Raw genomic sequence first — 12,854 nt, 5'->3', positions numbered from 1 at the left:
TGCGTATTTCCAGCATTTGGCTTTCCCTCTTCAGATCCACAGCACACATGAAGTAGTCTCCAGTGTAACAGCCTACTCTCGGGTTGAATGTTGGGAATTTACACAGTGCACAGTAGGAGGGACTGATAAACTTCTCCATGGCAGAAATAAAAAAATCAATGAAGTCGAAAGTCCATTTGGTATTGTGCAGGTTTACCTGTTCATACAAATTAAGAAGAGCTTTAGCAGTATGTACCTAGACATAGTGATTGGGCTCTATTCAGTAAAATACGTTATTTATTTGATGTACTCAAAGGAACTGCAAGGTCTTGACCAAAATGCTGGCTAGATCCAAACCAAACTAAAGCATGCTCAAACACAGTAAATTTATTTTTTTTAAAGATTTTATTTATTTATTTTAGAGAAAGGAAAGAAAGGAGAGACAGAAGAGACGCAGAGAGAGAGGGAGACTCTCAAGCAGACCCCATCAACCCACCCTCTCCCCGCCTCCCGCAGGACTGATCCAGGACGCTGACCTCATGACCTGGGCTGAAGCCAAGAGTCCGAGGCTTCATCAGCGGCACCACCCAGACGCCCTTCGAGCACAGTCAATTTAATTCAGAACCTTACACAGACTAGAAAGAATTTCCAAAGATGTAATCTACTCAGTGAATAAACCGTGCTGCACAATTTACCAGTTAACACACGCATAAAAAGAGCCAGAGAACTCAAGGACCGTCCCGATCCCGGATCAGAACGAGGCCTATTCCTTTCTGCTCATTCTTTCCTTCCCTCCCTCTTTTCAAAATTCATCACGACCTGGATGCGCACCGAATGAGATTAAGATGGTGTCAAAACAGACGAGATCTTGGCTTCCAAGGCCCAGACACAGAACGGGGAGAGCGGGCCGCACGGGCTGCGATCCGCAGGCACCGAAAGCCGTCGAGCTTCCGCACACACAACCCAACAAGCGAGGTGGCTGCGGAGGCGGTCAGGCTGTCCACTTTAAACCCTCTCCCGGAACACGACGCCTCCGGCGAAGGGTCCCGCCGGTCTCCGCGGGCGAAGGGAGCAGCGCACGTCACCGCGGGGCATCTGTATCCAGCACGCACACCCCATTCTTCGGTGCGGCGGCTCCCACTGGCGATCGTCCCTGGGCCGTAGCTCATCCCCGGGGGAGCTCGTAGCTCGTCCCCGCCGAGCCCATCCTTCCCGCTGCAGGGCCCCCGACGCGCGATCGATCCTCCAATCACATCCCGGCTGGGAAAGCGGGCGGGGGTCGTCACGTGCTCCTCGAACTCGGGAGCAGAAGGCGATCTCCCAGGCCCGGTCAACCTCCTCTGCTCGGCCCACGCGGCCTGTCTCCGGGCCCACAGTCCTCCTTTCAGCCACACTGGGGTGCATGCACTTACGCTCCCACTCAGGTGCCACCAATCCCCGGAGCACAGTGGGTTAGCCGGGGCGTCGGGGGCCAGGCAAGCCCCCGCAGTCGGGTCCCACAGGCCGCTGTTCGGGGCGGACCCCGCTCATGACGCCCGGTCAGCCTGCTCCGGAAACGGCCTCGCGGGGCCCACGGACGCGCACTCCATGGGAAGGTGCGGGCGGCGGGGTCCGCGGCGCTTCTCCCGCACCAGAACCTTCGGCAGGGCCCCCTGGGCAGCGCCCGGGTCCCGAAGGCCCGATCACGGGTCGGCACAGAGCGCGGAGCGACAGCCCTCAATTGGCGTCGAGGGACGCGGGCCAGGACACACGCCGCCGCGCTCCGTCCCGGCCCTCGCCTCCGTCCCGGCCCTCGCCTCCGCCCCGGCGGAAGTGGCGCTCGGCCTCCGAACCTTCCTTCCGGTCCACAGCGCTCCGACTTCCGGCGGGCAGGTGGGCGCGCGCCGCCTAACGACCTTCTGCGCCGACGGTCGGCAGGCGGCGGCGAGCGAATGGAGGCTTCGGCCCCCGGCCGGCGGCGGCGGCGGGGCTGGCGGCGGGCTCCGGTCGCGGGCTCCCCGCTCTTCCGGGCCGCGGTCGTCCTCCTGCTCTCCGCCTTCGTGGCGCGGGCGTCCCCGTCAGGTGAGGCGTCGGCGGCGCTGCCTCCGCTCCGTGGGGCGCCCCTCCCGCCTGGCCCTCAGCGCCATCTATCGGTCGTAGTCGTAAAATGCGGGGACGGCTGGGGAGGTCGGTGGAGCTGTCTCCCGCCGCCTTTCGCGTCCTCCCTCGTGTCCAAAAAGTTCCATCGTGTTTGCAGATACGCTCGTACATGCGCGGGAGGGAGGGCTCAGCCGCTGCCGGGTAACCGGGACGGTGTTGGCTGCACGATTGTGTGCTCAGATGTTAGGCTTTGTGAAAATAAAGGGTCTCCTGGCGTCGCATAGCAAAACCAGAGAGATTTGGTCGGAATGCCAAAAATGGCGCAGAGCGGGGGAGACAAGAGCGCTTCTCCGGGAACAGTCAACGTAGGGGGATTGCGGCTGGGGACGCGGGAGGGGGAGCAGGGAGGACGGAGGTGGGGCGAAGCCGTGGTCTGGGCGTCGGGCTCCGCAGGTTCAGTTCTGAGTAGGGGATAGCGGGTGGAGAAGGGGGTCCTTCCCGATCGCGGTCCAGGGTCTTACACTAGGTGGGGTAGTCGTGGGGGTGGGGGTCCGCTGGCTTTAGGTCCAAGCACAGGGCAGACCTGGAGTAAGTGTGTGATACCTTGGTTCCGAAGCGCTGGGTAGGCCGGACTGATGTTCACGTAGCATTTCCCAGTCCGTGCCGCCTTCCTTCGGTCCCTGCAACACCGCCGGGACTGACCAATGTGGTCTCTTCGTGCGGGCGAGGAAAGCGGAGGTTCTAGAGTTTAAGGTGACGTTCCCGAGGCCAGTAAGGGGCTTTCTGACTTTCGGTACACCCGCCTCCCTCCCTGTTAAATGCCCTTGGGTGGATGTTTCACTCTGTTTTTTATGCTGCTCGCACCGCTGGGCCCTTGCGCGCTCTCAGGTCCATTTGCTCATCCAGCAAGGATGGAAGATTCTCAATACATCATATTCAACTCTCCTTACTCAGTTTGTCTTACTGCAAGATGCTTGGTGCTGATTCTTGATACGTTGACATAAACATTGATCCTACTGTCGAGGCATCCGCCTATCAGTGGAGTTTATAATCTAACGAAAAATCATATACATTGTATACATGTGTAAGAACTGTAGCATAATGCAGCGTAAACGGCCCTGAAAGAGGTGCTGGTGATGGCGGGAAGGGACTATGAGACGTGGTGAGGACAAACAGAAGGTTTGCAGGAAGAGGGTCTTGAAGCTTGGGGGGTTGGGATTTTGAAACAGTATTCTAAGTGGTTGTAGAAAAAGTCCCGAGATGAGCTGCAGTCGGGAAATCAGTGAGTAGGTTAGTTTCACCGCAGCACTAGGGGGAGAGTGATTGGAGGGGAGATGCCGGATGTTGGAAGACATTGGCTTATGGTCCCCCTCCAACCGAGATCAAGTATGCTATGATGCTTTACCATTTGGTATCTTGGAATTTCTAATGAGGCAGGTTGCTGATAATTTTCTTTTTGTTTTCTATAGTTGGATATTTGATTCGATTACCGAGAGGTTTTCACTTGACCCAAGACGCGGTGAAAATAGTGGGATCATCAAATTTTCCAGGTATTAATAAATAGATGTTCAGTGCTTTTAAGAAAGTATTTAGCATTTGTTTAAATTTTATTGATCTTGTCCAAAAGGCTAATGTTCCCCAGACATCCCAGTCTCCTAAGGCCTTTTCCTTCTATGAAAATGGATTATAATTGTTCCCATATGGTTTGGTTGATCCAGCTCTGATTCTGTTGGCTGTAACTACTTCAGTGTGTGAAAATAATTCTCTAGAAGTTACCTAATTAAAGTTGTCTAGTGTTCCTGCTTGTTATTATATGATTATGATAATAATATAATATATAATTATTATATGTTTATATATGATTATTAATAAACATATGTAGTTGAAATAATGCTAAAGTATGTTTCAGATGGGATCTGTATTATTAAGGTTTTGGATTCATAAGCTTTTCCAGTAGTCATATGAGAGGCATGGTAATTAAAACTTTCTTGGTTGTGGTTTGTTTTGTTTTTTGAGGTAAATTTGCATGCTTAAAATTCCTCCTTTTTTTTTTTTTTTAAAGATTTTATTTACTTATTTGACACAGAGAGAGGGATAGTGTGAGAGAGCACAAGCAGGCGGAGCAGCAGGCAGGTGGGCAGAGGGAGAGGGAGAAGCAGGCTCCCTGCTGACCAAGGAGCCTCATATGGGGTTCAACCCCAGGATGCTGGGATGATGACCTGAGCTGAAGGCAGATGCTGAACTGACTCTGAGTCACCCGGGTGCCCCAAAATTCCTCCTTTGGAGTGAACGTTCCAATAGTTTTTAGTACATTGCAAGGTTTTGCAGCGATCACTGTGTGATACGGCAGCATTTTTATAGCTCCAAAAAGAAATGCCATAGCCAGTAAGCAATCACTCTCCAGTCCCTGGAAACCACTAGTATACTCTCTGTCCCTATGAATTTCCCTGTTCTGGACATTCTATGTAAGTGGAATCATACATAGTGTGGTGCTTTGCATTTGACTACTTTTACCGAGTGTAGTGTTTTTGAGTTTATTCATGTCATATTCCACTTTATGGCTGAATAATATTCCATTGTATGGATATACCACTGTTTGTGAATCTGTCAGTTGATGGATTTTTGGGTAGTTTCCACTTTCTGGCTGTTACGAACATTGCTGTTACCACCATTCCTGAAGAAGTTTATGTGTGAACCTACATTTTCAATTCTTCTGAATATATACCTAGAACATAGAGTAACTCTATGTTTAACCTTCTGAGGAACTGCCAAACTATTTTTTTTTAAAGATTTTATTTATTTATTTGATAGAGATCACAAGTAGGCAGAGAAGCAGGCAGAGAGAGAGGAGGAAGCAGGCTGCCTGCTGAGCAGAGAGCCCAATGCAGGGCTGAATCCCAGGACCCTGGGATCATGACCTGAGCTGAAGGCAGAAGCTTTAACCCACTGAGCCACCCAGGCGCCCTGCCAAACTATTTTTTAAAGAGCCTTTACTATTTTACTTTCAGACCAGCAGTGTGTGAGGATTCAGATTTTATAGCAGCCTTGCCCATACTTGTTACTGTTTATCTTTTTTTATTATAGCCATCCCTGTGTGTGTGAAGTGGATTTTGAAGTGGTTTTATTTTGCATTTCCATAATGTCTAATGATGTTTAAGACCTTTTTATGTGTTTAATGAATGCTTGGTTATCTTCTGTGTGGAAATATCTGTTCAAGTCCTTTACCCATTTTTTAATTGAGTGTTTTATTATTGAGTTGAAAGTTATTTTTAATACATTCTGGATTCTAAACCCTTACTAGATATTTTATTTGCAGATATTTTCTCTAATTCTATGGATTGTGTTTTCATTTGAAAATTTTCTTTCTAATTTTAAACTTTTAATTCTAGCATAGTTAACATGAAGTGTTATATTAGACTCAGGTGTACAATGTAGTGATCAACAATTCTGTGCATTACTTAGTGCTCGTCACACATGATGAGTGTGCCCCTAATCTCCGTCACCTATTTCCCCCATCCCTCCGCCCATCTCCCCTCTGGTAACCATCTGTTTGTTCATTCTCTGTAGTCAAGAGTCTGTTTCTTGGTTTGTCTCCATTACTTTTTTTCCTTTGTCCATTTGTAAACAGCCCAAATGTCCATCAGTTGATGAAAAGATAAAGAAGATGTGGTGTGTGTGTATGTATATAATCCACAATGGAAAATTACTCAGCCATAAAAAAGAATAAGGTTTTGCCATTTGCAATGCCAGGGATGGGGTAAAGTGTATTATGGTATGGGAAATAAGTCAGAGAAAGACAAACACCATATGATTTCACTCAGGTGGAATTTGAGAAACAAATGAATAAATGTGTTTTCACTTTTTAAATAGTGTCCTTTAAAGCCCACATTTTAGACTGATAAAGTCTGATATCTATTTTGCCCTTTGGTACTAGTGTGTTAGGTGTTGCCTACTCAACAGTTAAAGTTTTACTCCTTTATTTTTTATAAGAACTTCATAGTTTCAGCTGTTATATTTAGGACTTTGATCCATTTTGGATTAATTTATAAGCTTGAGGTCAAACCTCATTCTTTTGCTTGTGGATATCCAGTTGTTCCAGCACCATTTTTTCAAGATACTTTTTTATCCCTGTTGAATTTTCTTGGTGCCCTGCTGAGAAGCAGTTTGCCATAGATGTTTGGGCTTTTTTCTGGACTCTGATTCTATCTCATTGATCTGTCCTTATGCCAGTACCATACTGTCTTGATTTCTTTTGCTTTAAAGTATGTTTAGAAATCATTAAGTATGAGTCCTTAAAATTCACTGTTTCTCAAGATTGTTTTGGCTATGCTGGGTCACATGGAACTCCATATTAATGCTAGAATGAGGTTGTTCATTTCTGCAGAAAAGCCCATTGGGATTTGAGTTGGGATTGTGTTGAAGTGTAGATCAATTATGGGATTACTGGCAAATTAATCACATTAACTTTTCCAATTCATGAGCTTGGGAGTATCTTTCCATCTACTAAGATCTTCTTTAATTCCCCTCTGTGTTGTTTTATAGCTACTGGTGTATAGGTATTGCACCACTTTTGTTAAATTTATTCCTAAGTATTTTATTCTTTTTGATGCTGCTGTAATTGGAAAGGTTTTATTCAGGTTTTGGATTATTCATTGCTGTTATATAGAAATACAATTGAATTTTTCAAATTGTATTCGGTCACCTTCCTGAATCATTTATTATCTCTATTCTTTTTTCTTTTAAGGTGGTAGAGGAGTTATTTCTTAGGATTTTCTAGGTATAAGATCATGTCATCTGATGATAGAGATAGTTTTATTTTTCCCTTACCAATCTGGATGCCCTGTTTTTTTTTATTTTGTTTTTTTTCTTGCCAGTTGCTCCAGCTAGAACCTTTGGTTCAGTACTGACGACAACAGATATCCTTGTCTCTTACTCCTGATCTTATGGGGGAAGATTTCAGTCTTTCAGTATGAAATATTTCAGTCTGAAATATGCAAATATGACTTTATCTGTGAGTTTTTTGTAGGTGGATTTTATTAGATTGAGAAATTCCCTTCTGTTCATAGTTTGTTGAATGTTTTTATTGTGAAAAGATGTTGGATTTTGTCAAATCCTTTTTCTGCATACATTGAGATGATTGTATATTTTCTGTCCTTTGTTCTATAGATATAATTTGGTATTACATTGATTGATTTTTGTATCTTGAACAAGAAATGCAATCCTGGGATAAATCTTGATTATGATGCATAATTCTTTTTCATGCTGCAGGATTGGCTGCCACTATTCTGAGGATTTTTATGTCTGTATTCATAAGGGAAATTGTTCTGTAGTTTTCTTATGTTGTCTTTGTCTGATTTTGGTTTTAGGGTAATAGTGGCTTCATAGAATAAGTTAGGACATGTTCCCTCTTTTTTTTTTTTTTTTTAAAGAGTTTATGAAGTGTTGTTAATTCGACTTGTTTGGTGAAATTCACTAGTGAATTCACCTTGTGCTGAACTTTTCCTTGTACAAAGATTTTTAATTATTAATTCAGTCACCTTACTCATTGTTTTCATTATGGTTTTTGATGAGAAATAAGCTACTAATTTAAGGATCATGTGTATTTAACAAGTTGCTTCTCTTGCTGCTTTCAAGAGTCTTGTCTTTTCAGACTTTAACAGAAGATTATGATGTGTCTAGGTATGGATTTCTTTGAATGGATCCTAATTTGAGTTCATTGTTCTTCTTTGATATGTAAATTTGTGCTTTTCATCAGTTTGGGGAAGTTTTATCATTATTTCTTCAGCTCTTCTTTGTACTCTTTTACTCTCCACCCTTACGTGGAACTTGTATTATGCATACAGTGGTGTGCTGGGTGGTTTCCCACAGGTCTCTGGTGTATTGTTCATTTACCTTTAGTTTTCTTTTTTCCTTCTTTCTTAGACTGGATAACTCCAAACTGACTTATCTTGAGGTTGTCTGATTCTTGTTTCTGCCAGCTTAGGTCTGCTTTTAATTCTTACAGTGAGTTTTTCAATTCAGTTATTTTACTTTTTATTATTTTTTTAAGTTTTTTATAGTTTTTAAAGATTTTATTTATTTATTTGACAGAGAGAGATCACAAATAGGCAGAGAGGCAGACAGAGAGAGAGAGAGAGGGAAGCAGGCCCCCTGCTGAGCAGGGAGCCTGATGTGGTACTTGATCCCAGGACTCTAGGATCATGACCTGAGCCGAAGGCAGAGGCTTAACCCACTGAGCCACCCGGGAGTCCAAGTTATTGTACTTTTTAATGCAGAATTTCTCGTGGGTTCTTTTTTTTTTTTTTTAATAACTTCTGTTTCTTTATTGATATTGTTTGGAGAGAAATCATTTTCATACTTTTTTTTAGTACCATAGACATAATGTTCTTTAATCATATTTAAAATAACTGATTTAACTTTTCTTTTTCAACATTTCTTTGGCTATTTGGGGTCTTTTATGTTTCCATACAAATTTTAGGATTATTTGTTCCAGCTCTGTGAAAAATGTTGGTGGTATCTTTAAAGAACTTATCAAACTCAACACCCAGAAAACAAATAATCCAGTCAAGAAATGAGCAGAAGACATGAACAGGCATTTCTCCAAAGACATGCACATGAAAAAATGCTCCATATCACTTGGTATCAGGGAAATACAAATCAGAACCACAAAGAGATAACACCTTACACCAGTCAGAATGGCTAAAATTAACAAGATAAGAAACAATAAATGTTGATGAGGATGCAGAGAAAGGAGAATCCTCCTTTTATACTGTAGGTGTGTTTGAAAACTGGTACAACCACTCTGGAAAACAATATGGAGTTTCCTCAAGATGTTAAAAATAGAGCTACCCTATGACCCAGCAGTTATACTACTGGGTATTTACTCCCCAAGATATAGATGTAGGGAAAAGCACATGCACCCCAATGTTCAAAGCAGCAATGTCCATAATAGCCAAACTGTGGAAGGAGCCGAGATGTCCTTCACCAGATGAATAGATAAAGAAGATGTGGTTCATATATACAATGGAATATTACTCAGTCATCAGAAAGGATGAATACTTACAATTTGCATCAACATAGATGGAACTGGAGGGGATTAGGCTAAGTGAAATAACTTAGAGAAAGACAATAATATGGTTTCACTCATATGTGGTACATAAGAAAACAGTGCAGAGGATCATACGGTAAGGGAGGGAAAACTGAAGGGGAAGTCATCAGAGAGAAAAACCATAAGAGACTCTTAACTCTAAAAAACAAGAGTTGCTGGAGGGTAGATGGTTGGAGGAATGGGATAATTGGGTGATGGGCATTAAGGAGGGCATGTAATGTGATGAGCATTAGGAATTGTGTGCAACTGATAAATTATTGAACACTACATCTGAGGCTAATGATGTACTATATGTTGGTTAATCGAATTCAGATTTTAAAAAATGAAATAATTTTAAAAAATGAAATGATTTAAAGTATTTGTTCAGTAAGTCCCAAATTTGGGTTTTCTCAGGGACGATTTCTGTTGGTTGCTTTTCTTTTCCCTACCTATGACAATACTTTCTTGAGTATTGAGTATAATTTCTTGATGAAATGTTTTATATTTTTAGTTGAAAACTAGATTTTCAAAGTAATTTAATGTGGCAGCTCTGGAAATCAGGTGTGAATGTTATTAATGTCTTGTTATTGTTGGTATGTTTAATGATTTTTCTGAATGAATTCTTTAGTTTCTATATCATTTGTGATATGTAGCCACTGAAGTCACTGCTCAGTTAGCCTAGGCTGATAGCTGGATGGAGATTTTATTGACACCTGGAACTAGTTAGTCTCCTAGTCTTTGCTGAGGGGCTTTGTGTGCTTGTGTGGTACACTCTCAGCATTTAGCTAGGCATTGATTACTTTATCCTTCACTTGTCTGCTCTGCAGAGCATCAATTTCAGCCAGAGGTGAGAACTTATATTCTGACCTGACTAAGCATGCCGGTCCTGGGCATGTGCATGTGGCCTTCTGTTTACCCAGGGGTATGTTAGAAGTTTTCAGAGCTCCTATGGACTTGTCATTCCCAGCTTTTCCTTTTAAGCATTTTGTTTAGCCTGTTTTACTCCAAGTTTTACCTTCTGCATCTGGCATTTGCAGAGTTAAAAGAAAGTCTCTAGTTATTTTTGAAAAATACTCTTTGGGAAGAGGTTTTGTATGGTGATTGTGCTCCGAGTTAAATCATGTGAAGACAGCTTTTGAGTGCTATCTTCTTAGAAGCTGCCAGAGAGGTCAAATAGTGACAGTTCTCTGGGAAGGAGGCTTTGAAGTCCCTCCAGCCCTGTCTGCCCCTCTAGTGGCCGCCAAGCTGCTGGTTCTTACAGTGATTGGCACGGTGGTTATCAGAGCTAAGGCCGACTGGGGAGGAGGAGAGGGAGATGGCAATGGGGGAACTTAGTTAGAATGCTAGGAGCCCCCCAGGCCCTTGTAACAAATTACCAGAGACTGGGTGGGTTAAACAACAAAATTTATTGTCTTCCAGTTCTGGAGGCCAGAGCTCAGTCATGGAGGTAGGGTTGATTGTGCCTGAGGGCTGTGAGGTGAGGGTCTGTTGCAGTTCTCCTTCCTTGGCTCATAGGTGCCCATCTTCAGCCTGTGTCTCTTCACATCACGTACCCTCTGTATTTCTATGTCTCCAGATTTTCCCCTTTCATAGGACACCGGTCACTGTATTTGGGCTCACCCTAATGACTCATCTGAAGTTGATTACTTTTGTGAAGACTGTGTCCAGATATGTTCACATTCTGAGGTACAGGGATTAGGGCTCAAATGTATGCATTTGGAGAGAGGCATAATTCAGCCCATCTGTGCCAAGATTCAGTTGTTTCTCTTGAATAAGTTTTTCACTGGTTGTCACACTCTTTGATTAATTTCCAGAATTCTGAAAATGTTGATCCTGACAATTTCTGCCAGTTTTTATATTACCTTTATGAGGGAGATAATTTTTTAGAGTTCCTTCCTCTGCCATTTTCACTGATAGCACAGCTTTTGTTTTAGAACTACAGCCTTTAAGTCTAAATTGTAAAATAGACCCATGATAAATACGGAGAACAAATGGACGGGTGCAAGAGAAGAGGCAGATGGGGGGAATGAGCAAAATGGGTGAAGGGGAGTGGTAGATGTGGGCTTCCAGTTATGGAGAGAATGTGTTATGGGGGTGAAAGGCACAGCGCAGGGAATGTAGTCAGTGGTATTGTACAAGCATTGTGTGGTGACGGATGGGAGCTGCACCTGTGCTGAGCACAGCATAGCACAGAGACTGATTGATTCACCGTGTTGTGCACCTGAAACTGATGTGATCTTATGGGTACACTTCATTTAAAAACATGAACATGGGGGCACCTGGGTGGCTCAGTGGGTTAAGCCTCTGCCTTCGGCTCAGGTCATGATCCCAGGGTCCTGGGATCAAGCCCCGAGTCAGGCTCTCTGCTCAGTGGGGAGCCTGCATCCCTTCCTCTGTCTCTGCCTGCCTCTCTGCCTACTTGTGATCTCTGTCAAAGAAATAAATAAAATCTTAAAAAAAAAAACCAAAACAAAACACGAACATGAACTACAGAAAAAAAAGACTGTTCTGGGAGTTTACTTTTAACTATATTAATGGTATACATCAATAGGAGGATAAATCGACATATTTAAAGTTACCTTATTAGGGATTATGTCTAACTGTGTATCTTTGCTGGTATCTGAGCATATTCCCCACAGCGGCCTTGTTTGATTATTGATTAACTTCTATCTGTTGTTCTGTAAATGTAATCTTCTTTTCCATTACATGGCTTAATGCATTTTTATTGAGGTACTGGGGCATTATTTACTTCTATATGTTGACCTTGTGTGAGGAAACTTCTGGGTTCAGTTATATTTTCTTTGATTTAAACACGTATAGAGGTTAGTGGAGGCTAGAGGAAGGGCAGGACAGGAAGGACATACCTGTGAGGAGTTTCCGCAGGTGAGGCGGCGTTTAGATAACTCGCTGAGTCAAGCCACACAGGAGTGGTTCAGTGCGCTGCTTTAGGACGGGCTGAGCAGGCAGGCTCAGGGCAAATGGTGTGAGAAGAGATGTAATAAGAGTTATGTAGAAGACAGTTGGTGCCCAGAAGAACCAGTAAGTCACACTGAGGAGGGACAACTGTCTACATTACACAGGTATCCAGGAAGTCAGAAGAAAGAAGTGGAAATTAACTGAGGCGAGTAGGAAAAAAATAAAAGAAGGAATTAGTGAAAGAGACCAGAGAAGAACAGTAGGTTTAATGGAACCAAAAACTGTCTTTGGAACAGTTAGTAGATGGGCTTTTGATAAATGTTTCATGAGTATCAGAAGTACAAAAAGTATTATGAATAGATAAAGTTATGCTGAACTTTATAAATTACAACTTAATACTTTGAATAATTTTATGCTACGTAAACTTTAAATGAACAAGTCTAATAAAATATAAATTTCTAAAACAGACTTGATTAAGTTACATGTTAGACTAATAATAAATTATGTTTTCCTGATTGGTAATCAAAAATTTGTTTTCCAACTTTTCCCCATTGCCAAAAAAAAAAAAAAGATGTACCAGGCTAAACAGTTTTCCAAGGACAAAAAACAGTTTCCATATTCTTTCAGAGAAAATTTATAGGAGAAAATCTGCCCAGTTCACTTTATGTGGCTATTATAACTTTAGAGATCTTTATTAATAATATTAAATTCTAAGTAACTTTGAAATTGGATACTGAAATTGGAAAAGGACAAAGGATAGTATAACAATGACATGCAGCTGTATTTCTGAATA

The 12,854-nt window shown here is 42.9% G+C and overlaps 1 protein-coding gene across 1 annotated transcript in view; it reads left to right on the top strand.

Annotated features, from left to right (window-relative positions):
* Positions 1-1,863: 1,863 nt before the first annotated feature.
* ZPBP (zona pellucida binding protein) overlaps positions 1,864-12,854 on the top strand; it is a 104,989-nt gene continuing 93,998 nt past the window's right edge. Inside the window, exons 1-2 of the mRNA XM_032305606.1 lie at positions 1,864-2,040; positions 3,528-3,608. Of these exons, the coding sequence (XP_032161497.1) occupies positions 1,911-2,040; positions 3,528-3,608 (211 nt within the window). The 5' untranslated portion in view covers positions 1,864-1,910. The remainder of the gene's footprint in view (positions 2,041-3,527; positions 3,609-12,854) is intronic.

This window comes from Mustela erminea, chromosome 11 (assembly GCF_009829155.1).
Source record: "Mustela erminea isolate mMusErm1 chromosome 11, mMusErm1.Pri, whole genome shotgun sequence".
NCBI lineage: Eukaryota > Metazoa > Chordata > Mammalia > Carnivora > Mustelidae > Mustela > Mustela erminea.
This window is presented reverse-complemented; position numbering and strand designations above follow the sequence as displayed.